The sequence below is a fragment of the Gavialis gangeticus genome, unplaced genomic scaffold (assembly GCF_001723915.1).
Source record: "Gavialis gangeticus isolate Ggan-Ray unplaced genomic scaffold, GavGan_comp1, whole genome shotgun sequence".
In the NCBI taxonomy this organism is placed as follows: domain Eukaryota; kingdom Metazoa; phylum Chordata; order Crocodylia; family Gavialidae; genus Gavialis; species Gavialis gangeticus.
Genome location: NW_017729032.1, coordinates 158,589,174 through 158,604,164, shown reverse-complemented (window position 1 = coordinate 158,604,164; position 14,991 = coordinate 158,589,174). Strand labels below are relative to the sequence as shown.

At 43.4% G+C, this 14,991-nt stretch overlaps 1 protein-coding gene across 2 annotated transcripts in view; it reads right to left on the bottom strand.

Annotated features, from left to right (window-relative positions):
• PLCXD1 (phosphatidylinositol specific phospholipase C X domain containing 1) overlaps positions 1–14,350 on the bottom strand; it is a 45,967-nt gene extending 31,617 nt beyond the window's left edge. Inside the window, exons 1-2 of one of the 2 annotated variants that reach the window (XM_019524851.1) lie at positions 14,213–14,348; positions 4,904–5,046 (exon numbers count right to left, since the gene is read on the bottom strand). In XM_019524851.1, the coding sequence (XP_019380396.1) occupies positions 4,904–5,015 (112 nt within the window). In that variant the 5' untranslated portion in view covers positions 5,016–5,046; positions 14,213–14,348. Of the gene's footprint in view, positions 1–4,903; positions 5,047–14,212 lie in introns of both variants that reach the window. The other variant, XM_019524852.1, reaches the window with a different exon arrangement.
• Positions 14,351–14,991: the final 641 nt, after the last annotated feature.

Genomic DNA, 14,991 nt, shown 5'->3' with positions numbered 1-14,991 from the left:
CACCCATACAACAGGATAGGGATGATGACAGACTGTAGACAAGAAGTTTTGTTTCCCTATTTTGAATATGGTAATAATTTTGGCATCTCTTAAGTCACTGGAAATCTGTTCATGTTTCCAGATTTGCATAATAACAATCTGCAGTTGATGAGAGAGCTTTTTTCTACCACATTTTTTTCCTACCAGAGCTTTTTTATAAAAAATGTGGTTCACAAAGAGATAAAAATATTCCAATCAAAAAATTTATATATCTTAATGTTTAGGGACTTAATTCATGTTTTCTGAGTTCTTGGGATTGACAATACTGGGAGAATATGTCTAAGTTGCAGGGATCACTGCACCCCTCTCCTCTCCCTAGCATTTCTGACTAAACATAGATTTTTACCTGTCCAGGGTGCATGAACAACTGGTGCCTCCCAAGATGGGGGGTGGGGTACCATTTGTAGTTGGCGGCAAGCAGGGACCACTGACAGACACTGGCAGCAAGTTTGGCAGTGGGGGGAGTGAGCAGTGAGCAGGGACTGCCTGCAGTTGCCAGCCGTGATGTTGGCAGTGAGGGGTGGGGGGTTGACGAACGGCAACTGCCCGTAGATGCCGGTACTGGTGTCAGCTGGGGGGGGATGGTAACGAGCAGTGACCGTCCGCAGAAGCCAGTCGTGGTTTCAGTGGCAGCCAATCTTGGGGGGGGGGGGCACATGCCCCCCCAGTGACCTCCCCACATGTCACCTATGCCAGGGTGAATCTGACAACTCTCCCTTCCTAAAGGGAGTATTAAGTATTATGGGATAAAATACCCTGGAAGCATCTACACATAGTATTAAATGCACCTGAATAAACTCTGGTGCAGTTCATGCCAGAGTCAACTGCTCTCAGGTGCAGTCTTCATATGTGCCAGGGACGACAGGAATTCAAGGCAGGATGGTCCCAGGTGCATGTGAAGACACTGCACCCGGAAGCAACTGACCCAGAGCAGGGGGTCCAGAATCAGCCTCAGATTCTGGGTGGTGGCATCAGGCAGAACCCACACTGTAGCACCCTCATGCCCCAGCTGGTCATGGGCCAAACACATGTTTCAGTATGTGTAAGTATTCTGCTGTAGGATAGTACTTGTGCCAGGCAGTACTATCCTACAGCAGAATTAATTAGCTTACTGAGCCCTAATATGGGCACACATGTAAACTATGATGCTTTACTGTGGAGCTAATTAGCCAGCTCAACAGTAAAGTGCACATATAGATGTGCCCCCTTTGTAGCAACCGTACAACCATGCTTACCCAGCCAATTCATCTGGATTCAGCATCTGTCTCTCCTACCTTTGGGAGCTTGTGACCAGAGGTAAGTACACTGGATAGATACCATTCTTAAAACAAAGTGGTCCTTAATCTTAACAGCAGAAACAAAGCATTTTGAACAGGGGTGGGCAAAATGCGGCCCGCAGGCCAGATGCAGCCCACTGGGCCATTCTATCTGGCCAGCAGGGCCCCTAAAAAATTTATAAAATTAATCCAGAAGGCTGGATAGGCATCTGGCTGGGGTCATCTGACCCCAGCACTCTTTCCTGCTTAGGCAGGGGGTTAGACTCAATCCTCTGTTGAGGTCCCTTCCGACCCTAGCATGTCATGTGGTCCTCAATGGCTTGCCAAAACTCACTAAATGGCCCTCTACCTGAAATAATTGCCTGCCCCTGATTTAGAAGAAAAGGATAAACAAGCAGTCTATACAGATCAGTCTTCTCTGGGGATGGTTAAGCCTTTATAAAATAGAGCAGGCCTATCTTCTTCTGAGTCACTGTCTGCGTCTCAGTCCAGCTCCAATGAATCACTATTCTCCTCTCCTCAATAAGCATTTTTTGAAAAACAACCACAATTTTTTTGGCCTCTGGTTTTTAGACTTTTCCTGTCCTGACTCCAACCAGTATTGTCAAGCAGGCAAAATCTAAGAGTCCTACTATGTCCCTTCACAGTGTTCAAGCATTCACAGAGAAATGACTTACCACGAGCTATTTTTTATCCTTCTTACTCAAGAGGCTTTTTCAGGCAACCTCATTTTGATTTAAATCAACAGTGTCATACAGAAAGCACCACAAGAACTGGGCCACTATATATCATTCATACATTGTTATAGGATAGTTCCCAGCCATCTGCATGTTCAATTTATGTGCCTGAATTTTCTGTGCAGAAAATTCAAGTGCATTAAACTGTGCTACCACGTGCATCTGAAAGAGCTCCCAACAGGAGCAGTTCAGTCTAGGGCTGCTCCTGCCTTGTTCTGTCCCTCTGCAGCTTCCTCAGGTGCCAGTCCCAGGCTGGTAGGCGGTTTGGGGGCTGGTCCCAATCTCTGCAGGGTGGGGGAGAGCTGTCCCAGCTGCCAGGCAGCTGGTTCCCAGCCACATTGACATCGGGACCTTTCCCAATCTCCATAAGGCAAGAGAGCTGTCCCATCTTCCTGGCAGCTGCCTCCCAGTGATGTAGAGATCAGGACCCATTCCAATATCCATGTGGCTAGGAGGCAGCTACCTGGCAGCTGGGAGAGCTTTCCCTGCCTTGGAGATTGGGACCTAAGCCAATATCTGCATGTGCCTGGCAGACAGCATCCCGCTGAGCCGGGACAGCTCTCCCCACCCTCTGTGACCCCCCTGCTGCCTAGGCTGGCCATAAACAATTAGTTTAATACATCAATTTCTAGGACCCGTATCTACAGGTACTAGAAAATGGTGCATTAGACTAATCTATTGCACAGTAATTGCTGCGCATGTGTATACAGTGACACTTTACTATACATTAGGATAGTCTAAGGCACAGTAAAGCATCTCATGTAGATTGCCCAGTGAGTATATAATCACCCCACATTATAATTCATCAGGCCAGCAGGACTAACCTGATTGTAAGGAGATAAAGTTTTAATCATATCCAAGAGACAAATCGTCAAAAGCTTACAAGCAAACTATTTAGACTGTAAGTTCTTTGGAAAAAGAACCATATTTTCTTCCATTACAAAAGTGCTGAACGCACTGTTGGTTCTTCAAAGATGATTTGCAAAAGGAAAAATAATTGGGGTAATCTTTTTCTTTTCCTGGCCTAGAAGGATTTTAGAAGAGGTTTTTTGTTCTCCCTGTCTTGTTAATTGGATCAGAAATTCAGGTCTTGCTTATCCTGAAGCCCTAGTCCAAAGCCCACTGTAAATTTTTCATTGACTTCAGTGGCTTTGGATCAGGCCATAAACAACTGGAGAATTAAAAGAATGATAAGAAAGTGAACCCCGAGTGAGACAGAGGAGTTTATTTTGATATTAATGAATATTTACATCAAATTTCTGACAAAGAGTAGAGATGAAAGATCTTTTTGATAAACTTTACTCACACTCCATGACTTCAATAAAGGACTGAAAATTCCTGTGGCAGTTCCCTCTGTTCTTGCCAAGAGACCCACAGCAGAAAAACGCAGGACAAGATTTGATTTTCCTGATAATGCTAAAGATAGGGCTCCACTGCACAGTTAACCCCAGCTTTGACTCGGGTACTGCCCCTAACTGAGCTTCCATCCGCACACAGAAGCCATTTACCCGAGTGTGCAGGTGCTTTCAACTCAACAGTCCCCTCATCTGCGAATGTAAAGCTAAAACCTGAATAAGGGATCTACGTCTCCTAGTCACTGCACAATAAAAAAATCTAGCTAAACCAGTGGTGCTCCAGTTTTCAGCTGTAGGCTGGATAAGTGGCACAGGACCAATCCAAAGGCCAGTTTGGGCCCTGCATGCCAGGACACAGCCCTGTGCTGCTTCCTCCCAGACCTGTTCAGCCCCATGCCATTCCGTGCTGTCCCACCCTGCCCTGCTCATCCCCACTCGGCCTGCTACTCCCTTGTGCCACCCAGCTCAGCTCTGCACAGCCCCAACTTTTTCCAGTCACCCTGTTCAACTCTCCAATGCCCTGCACTACCCTAATTGACCCTGCACTACCCCATGCCACCCCAATTGGCCACACATAGTCAAGCTAGCATGCAGAGGCATGCTATCTGGCCTGCAGGGCTCCCCTGGGTCCAAACATTTGACAGCAAGGGAGTAGCACTTAGCTGCCACTGCTCCCCACACTGCCAAATTTTTGAAGTTGTGGGGAGCCCCATGGGCTAGATAATATGACTCTGCAGGCCAAATCAGGCTCACAGGCCACGGGTTGAGCACCCCTGGGCTAATCACTTGAATGCTGCTAGACTTCCAATGCCTTTCCCACAATTCTCTCCTTCACCCCAGGAAAGACAAGTTCACCCACAATTCACTATGAAAGAATAAGAGAAGCTCTGTTTGTTGTAGCGCAAAGGACTATAGAATACACATTCAGAAATCCTAGTAGCATACAAAAGGACACAGTTACTTTAGTATGACTGATCCAAACTAGGCTAAATACAGTGCTCAGGAGTGAGTGCCAATAACCCAGCTTAATACTACCATGAAGTCAAATTCTGTAAGAATGAACAAAATACTCCTCAGCTTCTTTAACAATAAAATCATCACCTTCTAGTCCTTTTTTTAAAAAACAAAACATAAAGAAATAAAGAAGAGAATATAAATCTGTCTGTTTTAGAGAAACACATAATGCTTAATAAACAAGGTTAATAATGTTTTTAATGCATCAGAAGGAAAAATGCCACCAACTCAATTGCTAACACCACATCCTGCACTGTTTCTTAAAACTCTTCCACTCAAGCATAGGCCCACCCTAACATGGATTACCTTGTAAACCTAACAAGATCACACTCTATGGTTGCAAGGGGGAAACAAACCAAACTTTTAACTGTTCACCCTCAAAGTAACAAATACAAACATCCTGAAAAGGAACAGACAGGGTGATCTGATGTCTAAATGACAAAACAGTATCTTGTGTCCAAAGGGCAAAGTTAATATTTACCTGGAAGGGATAAGTTATAGAGAGGTACATTCCAGAGACTTTCTGGAAGTTGTGACATCCACTGACTGTTTTCTTGGCACAGTTGAATTGATCTTTCCAAAGGGCCTTCCATTGGTTGCTACAGTTGGTCCTAACGAGATTTTCTGAAAAAGATCATTAAAATATTTAGCATATTGTTGCTGGAGTCACAGTGCTCCTGTTGTATAGTACTCATTCATACCCATAAAAATGTTGGCTCTTCTCTAGGTGCTACAGTAAAATGTCATGGGCTTTTCAACCATCAAGTACTACAAATATTCTTGAAATTATTTCTTCCCAATACAATATCAATATTAACTGTTTTCAGGGAACCTGCATTCATTCTTCTGTTGCAAAATGGTTCATAATCTGGGTTTTGACCTTGCAAAATACTTCTGTGCAAGATCCAGCTTTGTTGATGTGGAGAAACTGCCATTTATCCCAGTATTGGGATATCATAAGGATTAGTCAGTTTAAAGTGGCTAATGATTACCACCCCCATCAATCACAGCATGCTCCTTTTCTCCTGTAACTCCCACATCCTATCACCACATGTCAGGAATATGAAGAATCTGATCAAAGTAGAACAGACCTTGAAAATTCCACCAATGTTACATTTTCTTCATGATTGTAAGAACCAGCAACACTTCACTCTCTCTCTTGGAACCAGGATTATCTTCTAGACCTCAGTTAAAGTCACCTCTGCAGCCACCCTTCCCTACCAGAATCCTTGGAAGCTTCCCCACTTTCAACATCACCCTATTTTCACTGCCTATTATGATCCTCAGTGCAAGGCTACATTGGAACTGCAGATGGACAGACTGGGACAATTACGCTAAACTTATTGATGAACATACAGTCTGTATCTCACAAGGTATCACTGTTTACTAAAGCAATCTTTAAAGCCACTGCCCAACCGATCCTCCATGACTGCCAAAAACAAATATTCGTAGTGGTCTGTCCAACTCAAGGAGGCAGCCAGCCAGTTTTGCGGGCAGATCATGGGGCAGGCCACTGTTTTCATGGGCTGACTGTGGCAGGGGCCACCCCCATGCCTCTGATTGGCTGAGGGGACCCACCAGTTCCGCACTTCCCCGCAGATTGCCAGATGACCCAAAACTATGGATTGATTTCTTAATAATGTTTCCCTTAATGGCTTCCATGGGCTTAAATAAGGGGGTTAAGCCTGCCAAATCCATTAATTGGCATGTCATTAAGCGATCTAAGTATTTAATTTAACTCTAAACTGAAATGTCTTATGAAATTAAAGCTATACACAACATGAACTGTAACTAATGCCATCACTATACACTTCATTAAAAGACATTGAAAAAAGGAGTTTACCCAGTGCTAACCTTGAGACAGGCAATTCATGTTAGCAGTTAAATGCTAGCATGCTGCATCCAGTGGCAGTAGCTGCAGATATTCTCTGTCTCTGTGGGGTGAGCATTTGCCATACACTGAGATGGCACACTCAGCAGCCACTAAGTTTGTTGGAACGGTGAGGCAGTGCCTTGCCAGGGCATAGAGATGTGGAAACCAGCCACAGACAGTCCCAGAACACAAGTACAGGCACAAGCATCTGGCACTCTTTAACAAAGTTCACCCAAGCAGCATGTTTGTTGTCATGCTCTTTCTTCCATCCAGGGATTGATTGCAGTAGCTGAGGGTCACAAGTCAGAACACCAGCTGGAGTCCAAAATGCGAACAGCACTAAGGAAGGAAGCAGCCAGTTGTCTGAACCACAGTGGCAGTGATGAATCTTACCTGTAGTATTGGTTCAACTTTACAACTATTGTGTGGAACAGTTCCCGTCTCCATTGGTTTTCACAAGGACAGCTTGACAGTTCTTGTGATGCCCTGCCTTTGACCCAACTTATCAAATCCATCAACTTGTTGTGTGCATGGTGGATCACAGCTGTCAAACCACATTACAAGCTCCATGAACCAGGTGGCATTTTCAGCCACAAACAATCACCTGATCTTGAATGTTGCCCCATCTTAAGAGATTGTGCAGCTTAAGCATGCACTGTGTGCTGGGTGTTACTTCCAGCTCCTCACTCACAACCTGCTGGTAGTGCTGCATATGTTTGGTGTGGTAATGGACCACATTGAACCACAAGTTCCACCTGGTGAGCACAGGCTCTGGTGGCAGCAACACAGTGGCACGTGAGTCCCCAATTTGACTGGCGAAGGACTCCCTATACCAGACTTTACAGCTAAGATAGCCTTCAAACACTATCCAAAAGGAGGACACAAGGTTATCCACCTTGGGGATCTGCGTGTGCCAGATATCACTTACTAGAGATGAAATGTGCATGTTGGAGGTGATATGAACTGCTCTGGGCAGCATTTCTTAGAGCACATCACAGAAAGCCTTGTACACGTATATGGCATTGTCAGACGGGAATGCTGAAAGCTTGTTAAATTCTAAGCCATAGTTGGCAATTGACTTCACTATGGCCTGAGACACAGCAGAAAAACTAACAAATGTGAGATGGACCAGCTCTGTTTGAAACATAGACAGGTCCCAGTCTGTCCAGCTCCCAGATACAAATAAAATGTGCAGCACGTAGTTATCTTAAGAGTCAGTAGCTTCATTGGCCACAATGGAGAAGGATTCATACTTTGCCAATTCAGACTTTGTGGACTGTACATACAAAGCCATCACTGCAGAGAGACAGTCTTCCTGAAGCTTGTTGGTGAAGCTTGGCAAAGCACGTGGAAAGCTGGCAGCATTTGGCACATGTTGGTTCAGGTAGTCCCTTAATTTTGGGTAATTAAGTTTCTCCATCCAGATGTTCAGTGCTGTGAAAGACTCCACAAGGGAAAATGCCACCTCTCACGTTGCCAAGCTGTTTTCCATGGTCCTTTGAAAGAGCAAGGACACAGGCGCTTTTTTCTTGCTCTGAATTCCAGCTTCTACAACAGCCTTCCTCTTCACGTGCACCTCAGACTCTAAGTGTCTATCTATACTGGTTTTCCTCAGCACATCCAGAGTCGCATTGCAGGCAGTACGGAACAGTCTGCCTCCATCTGCATGCAAGGTCCCTGCAGGACACTGCCTTACATGATCCAGAACTGAAAAGTATTTGGCCATCTTGGAGGATTTGCTCTCAGTGTTCATGCTCAATCCTCCACAGGCTATAGCATGCTATAACAGCATGCCTATGGCTCCTTAAAAGATGGTGCCAAAAGCCTCTCATTTCTCTGACTGGCTCTGGAGGCTCCTGTCAGGGACAAAGGGACTCCCCTCAGGACAAAGGGGCTGAGCCTTTGTCACAGGTATCTAATTTTCTCCCTCTTCCCCCTGTGCTTCAGGATTGCTTGGCTTCCCACCCTTTGTTCTGCTTGCTGGTAAGTTGGGGGGTTTTTGCAGTGAGCCCATCAAAAATGCAAAATTGCAATTTTGGTAGGTCCCTAATTATTTCCCATGTCTAGATGGAAAATGTACAGAGCTCACTAAACAGTACAAATGATTTAGTGATCCAGAAATAACCAATGACATTCTAGGGAGCCTAAATAAGGCCAAGAGAAGTGGACATGTCAAGTTATAGCAAGGAGGCATGATGCAAGAAGTTCAGTGCAGCACAAAGCTCACCAAACCCACAGTGATTGAATCTCTCTCCAAATACAGTTGCCACATACCTGACAGAGCTTGCTAAAGCAGATAAAGATAATATGTTCAAGGAGTCAATCAAGAAGAGAATCAGCACAAGCAATCACCACACCTTGACCAAATCTAAAGTTTTAAACTATTTTAAGGAAGACACAGAACAGGCACTGAGACTGATAAAAAGAAGGGAAGCTTCAGCTACTACAGCATTACTAGAAGTCTTCCAATATCTCACAGAGAAAAAATAACACTGGCTGTCCATCTTAAGTGTACAATGTCATACAGGAGAACACGATGCTGAAGTGACAGCTATACCAAAACCACACAAAGACTATCTGTCACCCCATATTATTCCTGAGCTGTAGCTACAAGCTCCTAGAATAGACAACCCTACAGAGAATTGTGTCCATGGCAGAACAGCTTTTGAGTGATATTTCAACAGATTTCTGAACAATGCAAGGCACCTGTGACCAAATGCTAGCACTCACTACATACAACAGGCATGGATATTAAGGGGAAAAGGAAACTGAAGATGTCCATGTTGACTGTATATAAACCGATTGCACATTGGTCTGCTGTAAAAGAGGTCAGGAGTTTGGTCTGCTGTGGTGATCAACTGAAGTAAGTATATTCAGGTAATTCTGGGTCACAAGACCAGCCCCTAGGGCCGCAAAAGAATAAACTCCTAAAAGGCTCAGTTCTAGTTGTGACTATTTAATGCATACCCTAATAACCTACTAAACTCCATCTCCACACACTTTGTGTAGTCTGCTAATATTTCCTTAGACTTATTAATTTTAATTTCCAAAATACAGGGCACACTACACATGTATTTATGTGCCATAATTACAGCACAATGTTTAGCATCTATAATAACAGATACTAATTAAATGTTTCATAATTGGTGCTGCTATGCAGTAGTGCCAGCACACCTTTTTCACATGATGCTAATGCACTGTAGACAAATTCTACTGTGACTTAATGCATTAGCATGGCTTTCCCCATGATGCGCTACTGCGCAGTAGAATTAGTCTACTGAGCTTCTAGCATCTTGTGTAGATGCACCCACTGAGGACCATCATCCATGATCACTTCCAGAAACTAAGTTCAAAACCATGTTGCCATGTTTGTTCTCATACCATGCTCAGAGCCAGCCTGATCACCGTTTGGTGTAATATCCGCAGCCACTGTATCTATGGGTAAGTCAATCCCACTCTCACTTACTTTAATGAGGTGGTATTTGTAAGTGAGAATTTAAAAGTAGAAACTGTCTCCTGAACAAAGAACAGAAACTGTTTCCTCAATAAACTGATAGGTTCCCCATGGACAGTCAATGCACAAACTTCACAGTATGGGGCTATAACAAGGTGTCCCCATTTGGTTAAATTCTATTTACAACAGTTTAGTGAAAACACATTTGAATTAGACCATAAGAATGATCACAGACACATTGAAGCCAACAAAATCTGTATGGTTACCAGTCCTAGTTAACATCCCTTCACTAATTATCTGGCACCAGAATGAAGCAACACGTATCACTGTTAAAGGGTATATGGGATTCATGATGGTGTAATAGAAGTCCAGTCTGGGCAATGCTGCTCCATTCTGGCAGAGAAAATGGGAGAAAGCCACAGAACTCTCACATCTTCACTGGGCCATATGAATGCCCACCTCACCTTGGATTCCCACACCACCTCTCAAGCCAGCTAAGAAATTTCCAGTGGGCATGGTTAGTGATAAGAGGAGTCATGCCTGGGGCACTTTGGACGTCCATTGTGCCCCCATGGTGCTCTGGGAGATGGTGCAGCTGCCCAGAGATCTTCTCAAATTGAACATTGCTAACTTGGGGGCCATTGACTGGCTCACAGCTTTGACCTGAGGCTCACACCCCTGTACCTTACAAGGAAAGCTGAACTGTATTAAGATAAAGGGAGTGGCTTAATGGGCTCTAAGGGTCTGCCTCCCCTGCACCCCATCTTGTCCTCTGTGGAAACACATGTTCAAATCCCACATGGGTTCTTCCAAAGTAAATACCCTAAGTACAACATTTACTGTAAAGATCTTCCAGATAAAGGTAAGGAACTGATATGCTAATAAAGATCCCATTGCACTATCCACAGCAGTAGAAGAAGTCCTTCAGTGAACATTTTTCCCCTTGGCTACTATTTTGTGCATTAACTGACTACCCATTCCGTCTCGCTGGTTGGTTGCATTCCAGTGGTGCTCGTGTACTGCGTGTAAGGCTGAGTTGCCATTTAGAAATGTTAAATATTTGTAAAAATAGAATTGTCTTTTTCTCTCCCCCTCATATACAGGCAGTCCTCGCACTTACGGCAGGTTACGTTCCTGGAAAAGGCGCTGTAAGTTGAAACAATGTAAGTCTAATCTGATTTTCCCATAGAAACAATGTTATAATAGGGGGGTTACGTTCCTGACCAAGGGCCTGATGCCCAACTTTTTATAGAAATGACCATAAACACCATATTTAAATCAACCATAAATGATATACACTGTATAGTACAAAGCTTTCTAAAATGTACTGTCCATAAATCGATTAAACAGGGCAATACAGTAACTAATCACATATTTTATTTAATCAGAAGATGAAGGAACACCTTCATCAGGGTCATGGAATTCAGAAGGACTTCTTTGGGGAGATTTTGGGGAAACATAGGACCACTTGATGGCTTTTTGAGAAACTGATGCAGGGATGGTTTTTTTTCCTGCCCTCTTTTTCTCATTGCAAATTTCCCTGTTGTGCCGTAAGTGCAAGGATCCAGCGCCGCAAGTAATAACATGGGTGTAAATGGCAGAGCACCATAAGTGCAAATAGCTGTAAGTTGAAATGCTATAAATCATTTAAAGTGAATGATAGCTGCCAGCTGTATGGCACTTCAGATCACTTATTAAAGGCATCTAAATTATGACTGTGGACCTAAGCTTTAGGCAGCTATTTTTGGAAAGCTTCATCTTAGGCTCCACACCTCCCCTCCCACAAGTTTCCTGTCCAAGTTCTTCCCAAACCCAGTCATCCACCCCTCCCAGAGAGCTACAGCACAGACCCTCAACTTGAAGCCTTGCTAGCCAGTAAAGTGATTAAAACAGATCTGCACAACTTACATTTCAAAATAATGATGTGATGTCACTACTCTGCCCCCCCCCCACTGCATGACTAATTTCATGGGGCCAGTTCTGAGACGGCATAAAATATAACTAGATTCAATGCATAACTATTCTACCCATTTATATTAATTAACAAGCAGCCCCTAAACCCGGGGGCAGCAGGGCAGGCCTTATGAGGAGAGGCTAAGGGACTGAACCTGTTCAGCCTCCACAAGAGAAGGCTGAGGGGGAATCTAGTGGCCTGTTACAAACTGGTCAGAGGGGACCAGCAGGCACTGGGGAAGTCCCTGTTCCCCCGAGCACTGCCAGGAGTGACCAGGAATAACGGTCACAAGCTGGCAGAGGGTAGATTTAGGCTAGATATCAGGAGGCGCTACTTCACGGTCAGGGCGGCTAGGATCTGGAACCAACTTCCAAGAGAAGGGGTGCTGGCTCCGACCCTGGGGGTCTTTAAGAGGAGGCTAGATGTACACCTTGCTGGGGTCGTTTGACCCCAGTACTCTTTCCTGCCATGGCAGAGGGGTCGGACTAGATGATCTACTCAGGTCCCTTCTGACCCTAGAAACTATGAAACCCATTCTCTGTGTAGCAGCAACACAAGTGTTGAGAAAAATTGCAAGCAGCTTGCTCATGCTCTCTCACACCTTTGGAAATCTAGCTTTAAAAAAAAAAAAAAAAAAAAAAAAGGCTGGCAATTTGATCCTGAAGATAAAATATTTGATAAGCTATTTTCATCCTTCTTCTTCTCCTTCCCTTTCATCTGTTGTGTGTCCTTTTAGACCCTGATCCTGCTTTTCTGAATATGGGTCACCAAGTCCAAATGAAACAAATATAACTACGTACAGTTGCAAGGAACTGTTTGTCCTGATGCAGAGCCCTGCAGGCCCAAAGCCTTTGCCTACAAGAATTTGCAAGGGACTATTTCATTCTAAAAGAATCAGAGATCTTAGGAGCAGAAAGCCAGTTATGATCTTGCAGTCTGAGTCCCTACCACAAGCCATGGAATCATATCTGGTAATTTCCACATCAAGCCCATACTTCCTCTTTATACTGTAGCTCTTCTACAAAGCTCATTTGCCTTTCATTAAAGCATGCAGTCTCACCTTAAAGAATAAAATAAACACTGCCTAGCACTCTATCAGCGAATATCAAAGCACATTACAAGATAAGTCAGTAATCTTGTCCCCATTACACAGAGGGAGAGTGTGAGGAGGAGGAATCCATAGCATCCCTAGCAAGTTTTTTCCAATGGCCCAATGGTTCTCAAACTTTTCAGACTTGAGGCATCCCTCAGAAAATGCCATCTATTAGTTTTTCTATTGGAAAGAACTGAGAGAAACCACAACAGATCCAAATCTTTTTAACACTACAAATTCAGGACATTGGCTGCTATGGTGCACTTGCTTTATCTCTGGCAGGCTAGGGTGTTATGTCTTGTGTTGTGTCAGGGTTGACCACGCCATTTTGTTAATAGATGGACAATGGATTTGTAAAAGACGGTTTGGATAGGGACAATCCTGCTTCAGGCAGGGGATTGGACTAGATCACCATTAGAAGCCCTTCCAGTCCCAATTTTCTATGATTTCTATTTGAAACTTCCCGGTTTATCTTGTGAAACATGTTTGTATACTTATCAGTGCTAACACTGTACAGCACCTCAGGGCACGGCTGAAAGGATCTCCAGGGGATTGATTCACCCTGGTAGTGAATCACTGGGCACATCTACACATGCATCAAGGCGCTTTTTCTAATACGCATTAAATTTAGTACCTCCAATGTGAAGTACTAAAGAAATGCACATCAGGCTGCATTAATGAGCAGTAATGAATGTACATGATTTTTAAGTGACACTTAACCTACAGTAGCTTATTTTACTGTGCATTGGCATAATCACACTTTTTTACATTACACTTCAATGTGCAGTAGAATAGGCACATTAAAGCACACATGTAGATGCACCCACTGTGATAGTCATTACCATCACCATTAAAATTGCATGCCTTATTTCTTGTCTATGGGCAGGTATTCTAGTTGCAGACAGTGGCTAGATGCTACAACAGTTAACTAATAAATACTAAAACTCAGCAAGTATTTTGATCTTGTATAATTTGCAGATATAACTGACTGTGTCATCAATATTTTAACAACTATTGCTAATGCCTGTTAAATGCACTGGTAAATTCTCAAAATATAAATGTACAACAAAATACAGAACACTGCTCTCTAAAGTCACAGAGGTGAAAATTAAAATCACAGCATCTCATTAGTGTGGGAGAACGGTTGGCGACATTTTACGTTTAGTACTTAAAGCCATTCTTAGTGAAACAATCCCTCCAAGACACAAACAATAGTGCACAGATTAAGACTTTTAAATTAAGTAAATGAATTGCTACTTATAAATTGCCAATTCCCTTACCACTCAGGCAAAAGCATCTACCAGCTAGAACAGTCTCAACATAATGAAATCCAACTCAGATTGCTTTTAAGTCTATTTAAAGGTTTCCAGAGGACTGACTTATACTCTATTCTTTTGTTATGTTATTTTTACTTACTCTTATGAATCATTTAGTTTCCTCTTCAGCTTCCCAGCTGTTTGGAAAAGCTTCCACATTTCTAACCGCTGTTCTGCTCAGGTCCCTGTAAAGAGAAAGCATCTGGCACACTGCAGCAGGAAAGCAAAGCAAACCAGCGCTGCACAGTGCAAGCCACAGGATTGGTCAAAGTCTGCAACGCCCACTTTCAGATCAAGTGACATCCAATTAAAAAAGAAGAGGAAAGAGGGAACCAAAAGTTAGTTGGGCTAACAAAGCTGCCTAAATGTGTAAAAACAGACGCTCAGAGAACTAAAGCTGTGCTGCTTCATGATGAAGATGCAGGCAAAGAACAAGGAATGAAGGGACAGTAGCACACCAAATAATGATTTCTAGCAAACCTTAGAGAGTTCTTTGAGGTCTAAGGATGAAAAAGTAGTAACTGATTATTACTGGCCATAATAACAATTATTATTCAGTCTCCTATTTCTTGTCAGAGACCTTCCATTCTTGATGTCAGAGAGAAGTACTACATGATGTAATAAACTATTTTCCCACCTCTAATTTCTTTGTTGTCTGCATTTAGGATGTAAATTATTATTTACATTGGCACTGTATAGAAATATAGGAACAGACTATCATTTAGTTAGACAGCATAATAGCAGTGGGTGAATGAAATGAAATGACAAATAGTCTGAATCCACCAGCAAAGTTTAGCTTGCGCTTTTTTCCAAGATACTAGAACACCTGTTCCATCCATGGAGCAAACACATTACCAAGCTCACCTACTGCATTCCCCT